Consider the following 19,778-nt stretch of genomic DNA (forward strand, 5'->3'; position numbering starts at 1 on the left):
AACCTAGTTTGTATTTTGTTGTGTTTCATTTCAATATTACAAAATACATGTTTGACATTTTTTCACTCCTGAGAAACTACAGGAAATAGTTTGTATATATTTTAGTCCTTTTTTATAGAAGAGAATGGGAGGTCAAACACACCACTGAGGGGAAAAAAGGCGGATTCAATTGACTTAAAAGGAACAAACTGCACATTGAGGTTCCTCTCCAAAAGCATCGTTCTACTCCTTCCAGTCCGTAACGGAAGGAGGCAAGGGCAGCCAGACGATTTACCTTGGACTTATTCTTGGAGCTTTTGTAAGTCAAGACTGGACAAATATAGGCGCCAACCACTATCATTCAAGGGCCTACTGGACTCAAACCGCATGAGATGCCAACCTCTGGCACTCTGCAATCCACAGGGCTCACTTGAGAGTCATCATCCTTGAATAAAACCAGAAGGTTCCTCAATTCACTTTTAAACCAAACAAACTGAATCTTTAATCCTAGGGCAATTATCGTCACGCTGTTCTTTGGCAATTACTGCCTCCATCCATGAAAGCATTTCTTATACTGTGGCTTCTAAATATAAATTCTAATGTCTCCCCCAAACAAACTTATAGCTTAAGTTTACTTTTTATCTTATGAATGTATTTGTCTCTATTTTAGAAATGCTAAAACACCTATTTTGGTTATTTAGGGAAAAGGTGTTTTCCCGACTGCAGACTTTTTTTTTTTTGGAAAAATAAGATTTGAAAATCTTTAAAATTTTGTCTTACAAACTGCAATTCTATTAAAATGCAGCATAATATATGTGATTCAAATCTTGGAAAATTGTGCTCGCTTCGGCAGCACATATATTAAAATCTTGGAAAATTAACATTACTATGAAATTAAACTGATGTTTTGAAGCTGTTTCCCCTAAAAATCTCTTGAGTGAATCAACACATTTTTATTCTATTTGTATTAGGTCAGTTTTCTGTCTGTCACAAAATACCTAAGAAAATCAACTTAATAAAGGAAAAGGTTTATTTTGGTTCACCATTTCAGAGATTTCAGTCCATGGTCATTTGGCCCTGTAGTTTTGAGCTTATGGTGAGGCAGAACATCATGATAGGAATGTGTTGGAGCAAAGTCACTTACCTTTTGGAAGCCAGGGAGCAAAGAGAGAGAAAGGAAGGGACCAAGATCCCACAATTCTCTTCAAGGACTTGCTTCCAATGACCTAACTTCTTTCCACTAGGCCCTACATCCTAAGGGTCTTACCACCTCCCAACAGTGCCACAGGCTGGTATCCAAGCCTTTAGTATGTGGGCCTTTGTGAGGCAATATGTAAGATCCAAAATACAACATTGTTCTGATGAGAAAATAACAATGGAGAAATGGTTCATTTATAACAATAAGGTTTTACTAGATACTACGAGGAGATTTCTACACAAAGATGCATTTCTTAACAGAATATTGAAAAATTATAATTATATATATTTATGGGGTACAGGCTCACATTTATTGCAGAATTATTCACAGTAGCCAAGTTAAGGAATCAACCAACATGTGCATCAACCTAAGAATATATAAAGAAAATAATCATGCACTTCTTTTTTTCTTTGTCAAAATTTTAACACTCTTCATTACTTTTACCATTTTGCAATAATTTTAAGTAAGACCTATAAAATTTATTTTCTAGAACTCTTTCACAATTTTATATATATATATATATACATATATATATATTTTTTTTTTTTTATACATTAGGGTTTTGCTCTATCTTTTGCCATATTCTAGAAAAGTCTGATAATTTAGTTTAGGGCAAAACCAGTCTACTTATTTCCTTGATGAACAAAAACACAATCCATAAACAAATCCATAAAATAAATCTTTCTCTATATACACAAGTCCTGCTGATTCTGGTTCTCTGAAGAACCCTAATTCACACAAATAGCTTGTCTGCCTATTATTCAAATTGATGGTAAAAAATTTAAATGAACAGTTTATTTAAGCATGTACTTCTAAGTAAGGCTGTGATGGGCATATTTTCCTCATACATTTGTGATTTTCTTACATTTCAGACATTATGGTAAGGTCCAATAATATTATCTCATTGGAGCTTAAGGTTCTACATAATGAATCAGAGGAAAAAAAGACCTACCCTCTGAGCTATGAATTAAATAAAAAGCATCCTAAGACCTCAAGATAAGGTCCCCGAGGCACTTGGAGGCAATATGCCCAGGTTTTCTCCCTGCAATTATACTGCCTGGTCACGGCCCCACACACAGACTAACCAGTCTGCTAAGAAATCATCCTTTTCCTCACCCTTCTGCCACCAGCGACTCTAAGCAGAATGATGGTGTCATAAAAACAGTGTAAGCACAAGTGTAGGAGTTGAAATGAAAAGTAGTAAAAGTGGTTTGGAGAGCACAATAAGTGGAAAACAAATATATAGCACAGACTGGAGATAGTACAAAAGTTTCCACTTTTTCTCAAGACTTTATGGAAAACACCGTTGCCAATCATACAGAACTGGTGAAGTCCTGGTAAACATTAGATCCATTTGCTCAACAATTCATATGTGACAGGGTGTAGAAGCGTAATGCTGGGAGGCATTTCTGGTGCTTCAGTGCTTTGTTTGGTAAGTTATGGTGTAATGATAAGCCAGCTGCAATTAAGAGGGAGTGAATATATATATATCTCAAAACTACACTGAAATTTCACCTTGCTCCACTTAGAAACGACAATCATCAAGAATACAAATAATAACAACTTCTGGTGAGGATGGGGGAAAGAGGAACTCATACACAATTGGTGTATGTAAATTAGTACATCTACTATGGAAATCAGTATGAAGTTTCTTCCAAAGACTAGGAATGGAATTACCATATGACCCAGTATACCACAATTCAGTGTATATCCAAAAACATTAAAGTCAGCATACTACAGCAATACATGCATACCCATGTTTACAGTAGCACAATTTACAATAGTCAAGTTCTATAACCAGCCTAGGTGTCCCTCCACAGATGAATAAAGAAAACAGGATATGTATACACAATGGAGTGTTATTCAGTCATTAGAAAGAATAAAAGTGTGTCATTTTCAGGCAAATGGATGGAACAGGAAAGCATCATGTTACACAAAATAAGCCAGATTCAGAAAATCGAGTCATACTTTCTCTCATATGTGGAAGTTAGAAAGAAAAAAGGGGGGAAGCATGGGAGTCGGGGTGCAGATCTCACGAAAGATACCCCTTGTACGCTAAAGGAAGGAGATCTCAGGGAGGGGGAAAGAGTAAAAGGAGGTATTAGGAGATGAAACTGATCAAATTATGTTATGTGTATGCACAAATATGCCACAATAAACCTCCTATTCTTTGTAATTATTATACACCAATGAAAATATTTTAGAGAAGTTAAATCTAAATTGTATGACATCTATTCTCTACTTTGAGATGCCTGTGTGTGAGAATGATTGGACAGTGATGCCAAACACCTTGGTAGCTCATGAAGAATATGAACTTCCCAGTCAGGGGCATGAGGGACTCAGGATGGAGGACGAAGCTATTGAATTTATACATCTTAGGGAAGGGTGAATAATGAGCTTCCCAGGAAGGAATGCGTCCTGAAAAACAAAACAAGAAATCAAGATATGCTCTGGGCACTGGACAAGAGAAGCAATTTCAAAAAAGATGAATTTCCGATCCCTTAGTTCCACCTTAAAGCTTTGCTTTCATAAAGTAATAGTTTTCCTAGGAAGAGAAAGAGGGATTAAGAATAGCAAAGTCGGTTTCCACAGAAAATCTCAGAGGCACAGGAAGCATAAAGCAGCACTACTGTGAAAGCAAGACGATGGTGTGGAGCACAGAAGTGGGTGGGAAGAGATTCTTTCCCAGGTAGCCAAGTAAATAAGCCAGCCCCAGTCCCAGCCTTAGCCTCAGCATCTGTAAGTGTCTTTGACAGCCACAGAAGAGCAGGAGAAAAGGTAATCACAGTGGGGCCACCATCCTTAGAAGCAGCATGGACCATATCAAGAAGAACAGGTAGCCCAGCAGCTTTGCATACAGCAGGAAGTGGTTCCCTTGGCAAGGGCACTGTCTCCTAGACTTAGAGCTGAACTCTGGGGTTCATTCTTTCTCCCCAGACTGCTAAGTTACTTAAAAGAATGATCTTTAGCAAAGCTAATGTTGAGAAATTCTTTAAACCTTAATCACGACAAATCTTAATGCTCAAAACAATGTGTTTCTGGTTTTAAACAGCAGAACCCTGGGCACAGTGGCACATGTCTATGATTGGAGCAACTCAGGAGGCTGAGGCAAGAGGATCACAAGTTTGAGGCTGACCTCAGCAAAATAAAAAATAAAAGGGACTGGGGATGTAGCTCAGTGAAAAAGCACCAGTACCAAAAAAAAAAATAGTAAGAATAATAGGTTTTGGGGGGACTTAATGCATTTAATCTAAATTTTTCACAAGCAACTCTGAAATTCATTGCAGTGCAGTAATTTATAAAGTTTTGAGACACAAATATGAATCACAGATGTCATGCAGAAGTAATGGAAGTTAGCAGGCCACCCAGCTTCTACATTTCAACACAGCTTTCCAACTCTATTTAGGAAAATGCTGCACTGGCCCTTCCTTATTAAAACCCATAGTTCTTTCACAAGAGTTATAGTGATAGTGGAAGAAATGTGAAATTTTTCATGTATCTATATAATGGCCACCCTGAAATAAATCTTAAGGATAACTCTATCCACCTAATATCCTTCTCAAATTGGACAAGTAATCTTGACGTTACATCTGGCAATGATTATGTTAAGCCTCCCTCTACACTACTCATTGCTGATGTTCTTTCTCTCTTGCCAGTCATCTGCTCCATGTGGTCCCTGAGTATCTGCCCTTCTGTCTTCCTCCTTTGCCCTCATAAGAATGGCTTCCAATTCACCTTTATCTTTTGTTAAAGAAAATGTGTAGAGGGGTAGTAAAGCACTTTTTTTCACAGACCATTTTCAGCAAAGCCCTGGGAATTGTCATGCCATTATCTCATTTTGTTTTTTTAATGTACTCTAGAATGAAAAATTACCATAATAATAATTAATTTCATTTTTTTGGTTTATGGGACACCATTGTGAATGAACACCCAACATGCACATACCCATAAAGAATTAGAAGAATGAGAAAGTTGGAATTATTGACAGCCTACTAGAACAGCACACACAGTATGCAGGTGGAAAAGAAGGGAAAACATCCTGGAAAGAGAGACAAAGACTCCAGATACAAATTCTTCATGTTCTTCAACACTTCTCCACTCCTGAAGTGTCCCACTGAACATCAACATCAGCCTTGGAGTGTGACACTTCAACGATCTGTGTCGCACATCTCACAACATTCCCTTCTCTTTTACCCATCTTTTCTTGGTTCTACTGGGAGATATTTCCTTGGTGTAATGGGCTACTGTTGGAAAGTTCCCAAGTAAGTTTTTGAAGGGGATTTGAAACCTCAGATGATAGCATCTTGGCTCAGATAAGACAAAAGCATGATGGCTAATCATTGAAGACCCCCTTTTCATATATAGGCCAGATATTCTAAGCATGAAGAAGGAAGTTGGAAAACAGTACCAAATTAGGAACTAGAATATGAAGGAAATTATTAATACCCAAGTACAGAATTTAATCTTCTGACAAAAAAAAAATCACTGATGCGGGGGGGGGTTAATGAGAGAATCTGCACAAAAAGGTATATGTTTATTGTATGCACATGTGTGCACATTCATGTGCGCACACACATAAACATGCACACGCTGTATTTGAATATGACATAAACTCAGTAAATCACTCAGCATGCCCTCTCATTTGCTTAGTAGAAAACTTCTTTCTATCATCAAGATGAGACTTTGCAGACCCAGGTTTTAATTAAGAATATTTAAGGAGTTCTATAGCAAGTTCAAATGAAGATATTCCATCTTTATCAAAATATGTGTATTGACATCAAGCACACATAGTGTGTGTTCAGTTGGACATAATTTTATGAGTTCAAGGAGGTTAATCTGCTGCTGTTTTTTCGGGGGGAAGGGGTCGAGTTTTGTACAGTGTAAGAAATGGATGAAAGTTGAACACAACTGTAATGATTATGTAATTTTTTCCTCTAAAAAACTCGTTTTATTATTACTATTAAAGCCTGTGCTTCCAAAGGAGAAAAAAATATGTGTATCGATTTTTTATTGGATCTGTTAAACAACTAAGTATTTCTCTTAGAAGAGACTTTTGAAAGTGGATTCAGTTAGGGCTGATGATACTGTGAAAAATATATTTAAGGCCACATTAAGAAGAAGCAGAAAAAATACAAGATAAGCCTAGAGAATTTTGTAGTACCAGAAATAAGGAGGTGCTCAAAATATGCTGGCATATCTAAGGTTATAGCAGTTGACCTGAAAAAGTTCCCAATGGCTAAAGCAGGAACCACTTAAGGAACAAAAGAATTTGATTAAATCCACAGTATAAAATAAATATCCAAGAGTTCTACTAATATAAAGGATTGAGCAAATAAGTATTGAGAGAGAAGAGATAAATCTTCCTAAAAGAAGAATTCCAAATAATAAATACTGTTACTTCCAGTCCAGGAGTTGTTGAATGTGGGGACCTCAGACTTAATTTCCAACACTTAGAGTACATAAGGCAGTGCAGGCACCTGTCAAACACTAATTTAACCAAGTGACTAAGACCCATACCTATCAGTGATGTCATGTGGCTAGCAAGTACAACTTGATATGATGAAATGAGAAGGACACTTTATCTCAGTAGCACTCTTTCCCAAAACCTCACAATCCCAGTCTCATCATTAAAAAAAAAAAAAAAAAAAAAAATGTCAGACCAGCCCAAAGTGAGAAGAGTTCTACAAAACACTTTCCTGGTATGCTTTCACATTGTAAAGGTCAAGAAAAATGAGGAAAGCCTATGCAATTGTCACAACCCAGACATGACTAAGCACACATGACAACCAAATGCAAAGTGGTACCCTGGATGGATTCCTAGAACAGAAAAAGGGCATTCATTTAAAAAAGTAGTAAAATTCAAATAAAGGCTGGAGTTGAAACATCAGCATTGGGGAAAACTAAAATTGGGTGAGGAGTATACAGAAAATATTTGTATTGTCTTATGAATCCTATTTGTTAAATCTAAATTATTCCAAAATCAAAAATTTATTTTTTTTAAAAAAAGATGTATTAGAAATCTGATAGGACAGGTTTTAAGCAATATGTGCACATGTCAGGAACTAAAGCAAGAAGATTTTAGGAAATAAAAAAAAGTTTGAAAACAGTGGCGTCAGGACATCACAGGAAGAGATTCTTAATGATCAAAACTGTCAGGATCTTATGGAAATTTTGGCAGTTTTGACACATTCCCCAGCCTCTGATCAAGAGTACTCAGCCAGAGCATGTAGGAACTAAAATAATGAACCAGCAGACTTAGGGCAACAATCAAACTGCCCAGGGAAAATAAAAAAGCTAATGTTCTCTCTTTACTAATTAAAACTGAGATACAGACAAAATAAATGACAAAGAAAATACACTCCAAAAAGTCCACCTATAAACAATAACATTATATAAATCATTAAAGTAACTTTGTTTCCCAAGTCTTAAAAAAAAAAGATCAATAGAGTCTCAACCTGTGATGACTTGGATGCAGCCTATGATCTTCTCCATCTGACATTTAAACATGACCTTGTGAATGACTCTTCAGTAGTTTCTCCTGGAGCATCTGATGTTTCTTTCCATTGAATTCTTGCTGTATTGAGCATCTGTAGCATTTACCTGGCAAGCATCATAATAAGCTACCTTGCTCTCCCACTCATGTGGATAAGACCAGCCTCACTAAGCAAGAATTCATTCATTCATTCATTCACTCTTTCAAAACATGTTAATCAATATTTGGTGTCTACCAGGCATTGTGCTGGGCATTCAGAGTACATTGTTATTGTCACTGTCCTCAAACTTTCCAATAAGGGGAGAAGACAGATGCTTAATCAGACAATTAACAGTATGTCAAGTGCTGTTATAGATGCCCGCCCATGGTGTTATAGGTCCACATGAGAAAGATAAGACACTCAACTAGGTTTTAGGTTTAGAGATGATGAAATGTAATTTGAGTCCTGAAGGGTAAATTCCAAGTATCCTGATGTCAAAGATCCAATCATACACACTTGAATCTCCCAAGCCTGAAGCTCAGTTCCTTCTAGAAAGCAAGTATTGGCATGTTAATGATAATTATTATCATAATAAAATTGATAATGTGGATAAAGACAATAACAATGGCTTGGGTCCAAGATACAAAGATGAACAGGGCAAAATTCCAACTCTCAAGGAGTTTTTAAAATTTTCCCTGTTCGCTCTTGTAGCCATCATGCCAGTAGCAATTTCTGGCACATCCCCAGCACTCAATAAATGCTTGCTGAATGGATGAGCTTGCTCAGAGTCCCCACATTCAATCCAACACCAAGTCCTATGAATTCTTATTTTACAATACATCTTGCTTCTGTGCCTCTTTGTTTCTTCCACCTTCTCCACCTTCCTGTCACTTCCTTGGCGAGTCCTACACAGACCAATAAAAAGACTTTGCGCTGGTATCTCCAACTCTAGGCTCTCAATCCTCAACACTGCATGACGCCACTGTATTTCCTGAAACTTGGACTTTTCAAATAAAGGACCTATTCAATTATCTCCCCTTTGCTTACGAAATAAAGCCCAATGTTTTCAAAGTCCTCAGGTCCACTGAAGGCCCCACAGTGGGTATTTTCACAAACTGTGCCCCAGTCATGCTAAATTCTTTGGTCTTCTCAATAGGCTTTTTTCCTCTTTGGTCTTCCCAACAGGCTTTTTCTGCCCATTTTCTGATCAAAGTCTTGGTTCAGATCTGTCCTACAACCAGCCACTCTTCCTCCTGGGCTCATTGAACCTTTATAAACAGTATTCTTCAGCCCAGCACTAGCTTCACCAGTACAAAGGTGCAGCCTTCCTTGACTACCTTCTTTGCAAAAGGAGTGACTGTAGGTCTCTGAACCAAGACAGTCACAATTCACTAAGTTCATTGAGGGGGCTCAATAAGAATTTCTTAAAGAGGGAGTACTCCAGTGGAAAAGACAAATAAGCAACAATCAGAATAGCGCAATATGTACAATGGAATGCCACGGTAGGGTTGTTCAAAGCAGATAATGAGGTATGGAGAGGAAGGACCTGGGAAGCCGTCTGAGGGAGATGACATGAGGAGTCCCACGTGAAGACAACGATGATGGAGGGCATGGTGGCCCAAGGCTGTGGGATACAGAGAGTAGGATGGGAGAGGCAAACGGTCTAAAGAGGCACAGCCAGAGATGAGCAGTAAACAAGGTAAAGGACACTCTGTTTTATTTACGTTTTGTGACCCTCACTGACATATGATATACATCAAAAGTGCATATCTTCAGTAAATGTCTACTTCATAACTACCACCCCCCAAAAGAGAAAATACACTCCCCAGAAGCTTCCCTCAAGCCCTTTTTTCATTTCTAATGATTTATCTATGTTGAGATGGGAAGAATTGAACGCATAGCCACAAGCATGCTAGGCAAGTGCTCTACCACTAGGCTACATTCCCAGACCCTCAAACCCATTGACACTCAAAGGTATCATTAATGCTATTTCCATAATTGAGCATTGCCTGTTTTTTTGCCTATAAATGGATCAGACCATGTCTGTGTTCTTTCACTGATTACTATGTCAAGAAAGTCATTCACATTATTGCATACATATGCAATAGACACATTACATAATTTCTTTTAACTGCTCAATTAATGTATTACATTATAGAAATAAATTACAATATAAAGTCCGTCCAGTTATGGTTGGACATTAAAGATGCATTCTCTTAGGGGTTAATCAAATAATGCTTCAATAAACATCTGTGTACATCTTTGGTATAGGTGAGAATGCATTTGTTTGAGATATATATACATATACAGATATAGATATAGATAAAGATTTAAATTGTTGGGTCATAAGATATACAATTTAATAGACACCATCAACAGTTTTCAAAGTGGTTCCATATTACAGTCCTACCAGAAGTTATGAGAACTAGAAGTGCTCCTTACTTTCATCAACACTTGGTTACTGTCAACCATTTTAATTTTAGCTAATACTTGGTTATATGCTCTACATTTTTGTTTTAACTTTGTACTTTCTTGATGACTGATAACTGATAGCCCCTTCTATGAAGTTCCTGTTCAAGTGCCTTGCTCACATTTCTGTTCAACTCTTTATGTTCCTTTTTTATTTGTAGATACTCCTTATATATTATGGATAAAAGCCTTTGTCAGAAGGTATATTGAAAATATATCCTTCTACTCTGAGAATTGTCTTTCACCCTCAAAATGTAATCTTTTAAAGACAAAAGTGCTTCGTTTTAATGTAGTAACATATATCAATCCTAATAAACTGGAATTACTAAAACTACTTAATTTCTTCCCTAGTTCCAAGTAATGAATTTGTTTTTTACTTAATTAAATTTTCTAGGAGCCTCATTGTTTCCCTTCATAATTTATATCCACAACTCACATTAAACAGATTTTTGCAGATTGCAAAAGAGAAATCAAGATCAATTTTGTAATAGAGATCCATAAATATCCCAGCACCTTTAAAAAAAAAAGAGTCCTTCTCTATTACTTTTGTCATAAATTATGTACCTACACATGCACGTGTCTGTTTCTGCACTCTCTTAACCTGTTAATTGATCTGTTTACTCCACACTGCTTTAACTAATCTAGACTTAAGTTTTGATAACTAAAAGCAGTGTTCTAACTTTGTTCTTCTTGAAGACTGTCTTGCCTATTCTTGGTCCTTTGTTTGCCACAGAAATTTTAGAACCATTTTTCATCATACAAATGTGTTTGAGATATGAATTGGAATGGCATCTATAGATGCCATTAGTTCAACCTGAGAGAATTAGAAGAGATCCTACCAGTTTTTATTAGATATATTCCTAGTATTTGTTATTTCATAGTAATATAACTGGTAATGGTCTTTAGTTTTATTTTTTAATTATATTAATATTTTTGAATTATTTTTTCTAACTTAATTTGTACTGTGGCCTGACAAATATGGTAACATTATAAATTCATTAAGTCGATCTCTAGTTTATTTTGAATTTTCAATTGTACTCTATCACCTCATCTGTCAATAATGACAATTTTATTACTTCCTTTTTGATTCTCACATTTTTCATTTTTTCTTGCCTTGTTGCATTGTCTATGACTCCCTGTACAATGATGAATAGAAGTAATGATACAGAAATCTCTGTCTCACTCACAACCTACACAGATCATTTTTCAATATTTCACCATTAACTGGCATTGGGAAACATTTATCAGGGTTTATAAGGGTTGCCTTATTTTCTAGTTTGCTCATTTTATCATGCCTGGGCACATAATTTCATCAAATAATCCAATGCTTTTTCATCATCTATAGATGAAGCAAATCCATCAATATGGGTTTACTCTCTTAGTTAGTCTATTAATGTGATTAATTACACCAATGGATTTTCAAATTGTATATGTACTTCACATTACTGGAATAAATTCAACTTTGTTATGAAACTATCAATATTCATGACAATATTCATTACTTATTTTTTTAACTATTCTTTCTCCTTATCCAAACATTAAGACATTAAGACCCTTTGAAGTAGTATTCTTGTACTGTTTTTTTCTGTGTGATTGATAATGCTATCTCGTATTGTTACTGCACATAAAAACATAAACATAAACATCTTTGTTTAATCTGCAATGTTTGCAACACAGTTCATGTCAGAAAAATACTTGTTGAATTAAAGTCTTCACAGTATCCTAACACAGTGTCTCTCACATACAAGACACTCTCAATATGTTTATCTGTTAACTGATGAGCTTCTAGTTGGTGCTTTTTTTATGCCAATGAGTTCCATGTTCTCACCTTAACTCCCCATGTTGGATCATACCTCACAACTTATTGGTTGGGGCACAATAATAGTTCACTTCAGAGAAACCTTATGTTTAGAAGGTTTCTCACTGTCTACTTGGGGAGAATAAAAAAACATATTAATCACCTAAAGGTCATGACACCAGGTCAAATAGTTCAACTTGGACTCTTTCATATATCATGCAATAGAATTTTTCAGTGTAGATACGGTAGTCACATTCTTCATTTAAATCCTTCTTAAATTTGGGATTTGGGATTGTACTTCTTTTTTTTTTTTTTTTGTTAAAATGATCTCTCCCCTCAACAACCATTGAACCATTGTTTGGCATTTCAACTGTTCTTCAACATGTGCTGTGCCCAGAATTTTCACAGCATAATCTGTGCAGGTATGAACCTTAGGCAATTCAATAACTTTAACTTCCCTAGAAAATATATTTTAAACATAGTTTCTGGGGAGATCTTGCCATAAAGTCTATTGTATATGTTATCTATCTATCCATCAATTCAATATGCGAGCGTATGGTAGCTACAGGCATGTCTAGAAGTTCAAAAGTTTCATCAGAACTCTTGATCTTTAAAGCTAAAACAAAATCATTAAAAACTGCTACATAGGGTTGGGAATGTAACTAAGTGGTAGAACACTTGACTACCATGTGTGAGGACCTGGGTATCCCCAGCACACCCCTTAAAAAGAAAGTTACATAGATTTCCACCTGAGACAGTTACAGAAGTCTATAAGGAGACTTAAAACTTGTAAATAAACTAGACAGAAGTTGTTATGGGAAGTTAAGAAAAAGAAATCTTCAAGTCAAGTCATGTTGAGCTTCTCAAATTAAATCTATTAAATATGGTAAGTCACAGGTTATGATTACGTTAAGATAAATCAGTAAGCCACACCCAACAGAGTTCAAAGAAACTCTGTTCTTCAAAACTCTTCTTCAAAACAAACTGCAATGGCAACCCACAGTGAGAGGAGTCCATTAGTGGGAAAATAACAAGTCAGTTGTAGTAATGACAAGTAAAATACATGGACAGAACAGTGAGATCCATTAGAAGCTACTCATGAGACACCTCAACACTCCTTTATTGAGTAAGAAAGGCAGAGTATTGAGTCTGCCTGGAGTTAGTCTGTTCCGTTGATCAAAATCACAGGAAATGATTCTGGTAATTGTTCTTAAGTGTTTGCCAGACTATTTGTTTATTTGTTTGACTTTTAATGGAGCATTTGAAAGATCCATTCCCTGAGGCTGAACTTTGTCTTTCTGTGCTTTGCTGATCTGCTCTGTGGGGTATAACACTTTCATGGATCTGCTCTGTGGGACATAAATGGCATTACATAACATGAGCCGGGACCACTGAGACCAATTTTGCTCTAATCTATTTATTCTTTGCTCATCATGTGAATAATTTATTTCAGTAGGCAAGTGTGCACTTGGCATTTATTTACTATTCACTGGTAGCATAAACTTTATTAAAGTAGGTGCAAATTCACACTCAGAAGAGACAATCTTTCAAGTGTAAGACACTAAATCAAGATACTATGGTTCACTGCAAGTATGAACATTAAGGATTCTGTCTTTTACTCTTTATCAATTCTCTCTCCAGTCTTCTCTTTCCATTTTAAATAAGCTATCACAGTCTTCTTGCAGATAAATGAAATACTGCTCAACTTAACTCCACTAGCACAAGCTAGGAAAGAAACAGGTGTTAGGGACAGGGTGCAGAGCTGGCCTCTGATTATAGGGGTTAGCAGAGAAAGGGGTTACCAGAAGAGGCCCCTTAGAATGACAAGGCAAGGAGCCAGGGAATGGCATGCTGGCCAGAGTCAGGCACCCACACATCGGACTGGAAACCAGGCAAAGCAACAGCATAACAGTCCCAGGACAGTGAGCTGGACTGCCTGGCCAAAGGACCCAGATGCTTTGGGTCCAGGATTAAAGGCAAGCAGGCTGATCATAAATGTGAAGTTTGGGAACCCTCTGGGTGGAATGGGAAGGTTCTACATTATACCTAAAGAAAAGAGTTAGGCAGTACCCAAGAAGTAATTATACATATAAGTACTGTCTGTTGATCATTTCAAATGAGCCCAACACTGCACTAAGTACTTCATGTACTATGATATTCCTAATGAGAGTTAAGCAGTGGTGTTCTCCTTTTCTACCTTCTGGGTATTAGAAGAATCCTCCTTCACTCACTCCCTTTGAAGTAAACCTTGGTCATGAACTTTCTTTGACCAATAAACACGAGTCATATGGATGTATCACTTCTGAATGGAGCACCCAGAATCATCACGTGACTTACCAAATTTCCCGTAAGCTGCCTTGGTAATCATGAAAAAAGCATCAGGATGGAGCTTCCACCAGGTAGGGCCCCGAAGAAGAGCACCCACACTAAATCAACAGTATCAAGAACCAAAGATAAGAAGAGGACAGTCCTCCAAGACCTGCAGAGTTGAGAAGAATGAGGGAAAAAATACACTTTTGTGGTGCCAAGCCCCTGACACTTGGGGACTGTAGATTCCTGCAGTATAGACATAGACTGCCCCATTTAATCATCACAGTGAACCTGCAAACTCTTCAAGGAGGAATGTTTATGTGCATGTTGGTAACTGTAAGCCCTTTGCCTAAGAGCAAAAGTTAGTAAGAAATGGAGTCAGAGTCTAAACCCAGGTCTGTCTAACCAGAACCCCTACTTTCAACCACACTTTAGCAAAAGTCAACTGAATATACCGAAGAGAAAAAGTCATCACCCTCTCCATAAATAGCACCAGGAGACTTTTAACTGGCATAAAACCAGGCATCTGAGAACAAGTAGCCTCTGCACCTCTCCCCCTTTCTAAAAGATAAAAAAGTGAAGATAAAAAGTTCAAAAAGGGCCCATAGCATAAAGGACACCAGCCTAATATCATGCTATCCTTGTGGGATAGTCAACCCCTATGAAATCACTGCCCTCAAAGTGACTTATCCCACAGAGGGCTGAGCCCTGGGGAACTGGGGGTTAGGGGGGTGGCCCTTGCCCCTCTTGCTTTTACTACACTATTATTCTTCACTGCTACATTATACCTAAAGTAAATATTGGATCCTGCAAACAATAATTCTTCCATTGCTTCCCAAGTTTAATGTCTTCTAAAGCTGTAGGCATTATGACAGAGCAAGAAGCATAATCTAAGAACCAAGAGCTTTATGTGCAGCTAACAAGACAACATTATGTATGTGGCCGGTAATTTTACCTTTTCCCAAAATGTCCAAGCAGAGTTCAAAGTCCAGAATTCATGATATAGAACACAACTTGCTTATACCTTTTTCAAATCATGATTCAGGAATGGAAAAATTCTCTACATACACTTCTTTATTAATAGGTAGGTGTTCCTCTTTTAAGTATTGACCAATCAATGATAGGAATCAAATTTAAAGATGTATTCAAAGTATTCTGATCCTCAACCAATTCATGTCATTTTCCTCTTGTCCAACCTGGGGATGCATCCAGTAGCCTTCAAACCAGAAAAAGAAAGAAATTATTCTCACTTTTAGCAAAATGGGTGGAAATGTATTCTGTAGCTGTCACTTTCCATCTTGTTATTGACTTTCAGATTAAGCCAAGCCTCTGAAGTCTGGACAGAATCCACACACTGCCACATCTCATCTCAGGGAATCCCGTTATTGTGATGACTGAATACGTGTGTCATTTGAAGTCATAATTTATTTATCCCCTTAATACTTGGATTGGCTTTTAAAGTACCAGTAAAATAACTGAGAGGCTGTTTTCAGGCATATGATCTCCATTATAATTATTAATTCATTTTTTAACAATAAAAATGGTGGTCATCCATTTGATTAGACAAATAAGAAAGGTGTTTTCTAAAACCACACATCACCTTTTAATTTCTATGATACATTCATCCTAATTCCTGCAATATTTGAACTAGAAAGCACCACAAAGGTTCAGAACATTGCCTATGATAAAGTTAACATGGTATTCTCATGCTTTGTATGGCAACCATATACCAAGTTACCTTTGACATGGGTTTTTAAAACTCAAATATTGAGTTAGAAATTAACATCAGTCTACCTGAAACATCACAGTGTATGAAACCCAACATATATTAAAAATACTGAGTGCTTGAATTCAATAATATTTTACATCTTTGTATGACTTTAATTTTTATAGCACTTTCATAAATACTAATATATTACAATTGTGGATATCTCAAAGGGGCAGGAGAATATAACAAAATTCATCTGAAGCAAAACTCCATTTCTGTTTGAAAGTGGGTTTAAATAGAAAAGTCAGAAAAGAATACACATCTCTCATGAAACATAGTTGAGAAAGCAGAACAAACACTATGCTGATTTTAATAACAAATGAGATGATTGATTTTTTTAATGAATGCATTGCTCTCTTTTGGAGCATGTGAGTGAAGAAAAAAGCACAGATGCACACATGCTTCCAAACAACCAGCTCCTTCCTTTGCTTGGTCTCTAATCCTCAGGAGAGACCCAACATCCCGTGCAAAAAGGTGAGGCTGCCATGGCCTACATGGTAGGCACAATACTTTCAATGAAAATCTCGAAGTGGAAAAGCATTTAAGTATAATGCATGCAGCATCTGTGACTCAAGAAGACACAGTCATAGAAGGCTGCACTATTGATTTTCAGTAAGAGAATAAAGGAAATAGATCGGCTAAAAGCACAAACTGCAAATGAACACACATTCAGGGTGAAACTAAAATGAAGACCTGTTCTATCACCATTCTAGGCTGGATCATTTTTTCCTGGCACTAAATCAACAGTATCAAGAACCAAATTACATAAAGATGCTACTAGCATCTTTAAACTCACATCACCAGTTCCTTGGTTAATTCTGGAGTGTGCCTTTTTTTTTTTAATATTTTTGAGATGTCAGTGGACCTTTATTTCATTTATTTATATGCGGTGCTGAGTGCCTCACTCATGCTAGGCCAGCGCTTTACCACTGAACCACAACCCCAGTTCCTGGAGTGTGCCTTTTTAAATAGATAACTGCTGTTGCTTTTCAAACAACTTTCATAGACTCTCTAAGGGTCCATGGTCTTAAGGATCTAAGGCATCTTTCTGGCATTAGTAAATGACTCTAAACACAAGATACAGCCTTGTAAGTCAACTCAAAGCTTTAAATTCAAGCTTTAGAATTAGTCATTCCAGAGACTTAATCAGGCCCTCAGAAAAAATGAAAAGACCCAAATTGTAATAGAGAAAAACCTTTTTGAAGGCTTCATCCGGGGAAGCCCTGGGTGCTGCAAAGTCCAAGAAAAGCCCTGGGGGTGGGGGGTGGGGCAAATGGGATTCAGGCTGGTGCAGCATGGAAGATGTGTGAGTTACCGGGGAGTTTTTGGTCTTATCTTTTTATCATTATTGGCGTCATGACCCAAATACAAGGAAACCTCCACATTCCATTAACAGACTCAATTTGAATTATCCTGTTCTGAGGGAAGAAAATAGCAATTCTCCTTACCTAGTTGTGCTACACTCTTGAGATAATTCTTAGTTTAATTTGGCTTAAAAAGATGCTGACGGGCCAGATTTGCCACTATGGATTCACAAAACACCTTTTCAGAAGGACTTTTTCCTTTCAGAATGGCCAGCCTTAGGGGCTCAACCCCGGAGCCAATAATACTGTGCTCAAAGCTCACACTCATTTTGAGTGGAGATCTTAGCTCGCAGGCTCCCACCCTGCAGGGGAGCGGGTTTCCAGGAGCAGAGAAATGCACTCATTCTTTCATCTTTTTCCTTGCAACGCGCAAATCTCTCCCTAATTGGGCTTGAGTAGAGAAGATCGCCAAATGCCCACCTCGGCGGCAGACACTGCAGAAAACTAATGGCTTGTGCGCGGACTCAACCTGGGTCTCTTGTAACAACTTTACAGTTTCATTAAATTGTAGTTTCTGGACTGAGTGAAATAACCCAGAAGGCCCAAGAGAACGCCCCTCTAAAGCCCTCTACAGTGCAACGCTGAGTTCCTCGTAGCCACGCTTATGGCACTTACACTGTATGCACACCTCACACCTCACACAGGTACCCCCAAAACACAGTGCATATGAGCCCTACTGCGAGAAGCTGGTGGGAAAGTCTGGGTTTGCAGGGGCCAAGGGTTGCCTGAAAGGGAATCCCCGCTCTCTTCCCCCTCAGCCTGGTCGTTAAGGCAAGAAACTGAAGGACGAAAAGCCCTGGGGTTGGACCAAGGAAGCGGACGCCCTTGTCCCCGCGCCCGACTCCCAAACCCCGAGCGCGCTCTGGCCACCACCGCGGAGAGGGGTGCGTGCGGCAGGTGCCCAGCCGAGGCCCCCGGGAATGAGTCGTCCTTACGTGCTCGAGTTTGTCTTTCCTCCGGAGCCAGACGCTGGCGCTGTAGTCCTGCTGCTTGACGCTGCTGTAGAAGTTCGCGCCCACTCGGGTCAGGCTGGGCGAGGGCTCCTTGGGGCGGCTTTTGAGCCTCATCTGCTCGAAGCCCTCGTGGGGGGAGGCCGAGAGCCACTCGTGCTGCCGGATCTCCATCCTGACATGACCAGGCGGCAGCCGGCGCGCAGCGGACTCAGGATGAGAGCAGGGCGCAGGGAGTGGAACACTAAGGGCGAGCCGGAGGCCAAGCAGGGGTGGAGAGAGAGCGTGCGGGCGCAGGAGCGCGGAGTGCCGACGCCGGCGGGGAGCGCGCGGCTGGGCGGGAGGGGGCGGTCGCAGGAGAAGTGGGGCCGAAGGAGCGAGGGCGGGGTCGGGACGGGGCGGGGGAGGGGGCGGACAGCTGGGGCGGGGGACTGGGGGACTGAGGGATGCAAGGAGAAGGGGAGTCTGCTCTGGTAGATATAAGTGCCCGGTGCGGTGGTGGTGGCGGCGGTGACCGCGACGTCGCCCGGCGGCTGCGGTCCCGAGCGGGCGTTCCGCTCTCCGGCTGCTTGCTGCACCGACTGGGACGCGGGCCTGCCCCGGGCAAGCGGCGGTGGCGGCGGCGGTGGCGGGGGTGGGGTGCGGTGGGAGGGGCCGCCGCTGGCCCAGCCGGCAGAGCCCGCAGGTTGGTGCAGTGAAGAGTCGCTGCTGCCCGGCGGGGGCCCGGGCTACGAGTGCGGCCGCCGCCCCAGCCGCTGCGCCCAGGCCGGGAGGCTAGCTCCGGCAACTACCCGCCTTTCCCCAAGCGCTGCGCCTCTCCCTCGCCCATTTTTACTGGAAAGCCATCAAGCAAGTGGAGAAGTGAGCGCTGTCTACGCACCTCCTCCCTCCTGCTGTAGGAGCGTGGGGATGGTTCCTGAGGGAGACACTCAGGAAGCCACCTCCGCCCTTCCCCGCCCCCATCCAACGCGCCCCCTCACGACGCCCCACTCGCTCTGGCTTCCCTTTTCCTAACCTAAAAGTTCACTAACTTCCCGCCTCGAGAGCCCATTTGTCCCGACACGGGAGACTTAGAGCAGAGGATGACTAGCACCCCCTAGAAAATGGCCACGAGGAGATGTATTTTCTTGAACCTTGCACTGTACTTTCACTTGGGGCTGTAGCGATGCAAATCCCATCCTGGTGCAGTTCTCAGCGGACAGCCTTGCTGGACCAACTGCTCCCCAGCCCTCAGAGTCCACTTTGAACAAGGCTCCCAGAGACTGACCCGACCTGATCCCTGGGACAGTAATCCAGCGCCCGCAATAACGCTGCTCCAATGCTTTGACCCGAACTGGGAGGCGTGCGTTGTCCAACTGCCGTAGAGTTTCTTTTCTCAGTTTCTAGGCCCCCGCGGCCAGGATTTACTTTCCCGAGAGTTTTTACGTCTGCTTTCCCTCCTGGACCCAGTCTGAAACAGCCAAACATTA

The 19,778-nt window shown here is 39.8% G+C and overlaps 1 protein-coding gene across 1 annotated transcript in view; it reads right to left on the reverse strand.

Annotated features, from left to right (window-relative positions):
* Nucleotides 1-18,574, reverse strand: part of Pld5 (phospholipase D family member 5) — a 429,659-nt gene extending 411,085 nt beyond the window's left edge. Inside the window, exon 1 of the mRNA XM_047521653.1 lies at nt 18,295-18,574. Within this exon, the coding sequence (XP_047377609.1) occupies nt 18,295-18,483 (189 nt within the window). The 5' untranslated portion in view covers nt 18,484-18,574. The remainder of the gene's footprint in view (nt 1-18,294) is intronic.
* Nucleotides 18,575-19,778: the final 1,204 nt, after the last annotated feature.

Source organism: Sciurus carolinensis, chromosome 12 (genome assembly GCF_902686445.1).
Source record: "Sciurus carolinensis chromosome 12, mSciCar1.2, whole genome shotgun sequence".
NCBI lineage: Eukaryota > Metazoa > Chordata > Mammalia > Rodentia > Sciuridae > Sciurus > Sciurus carolinensis.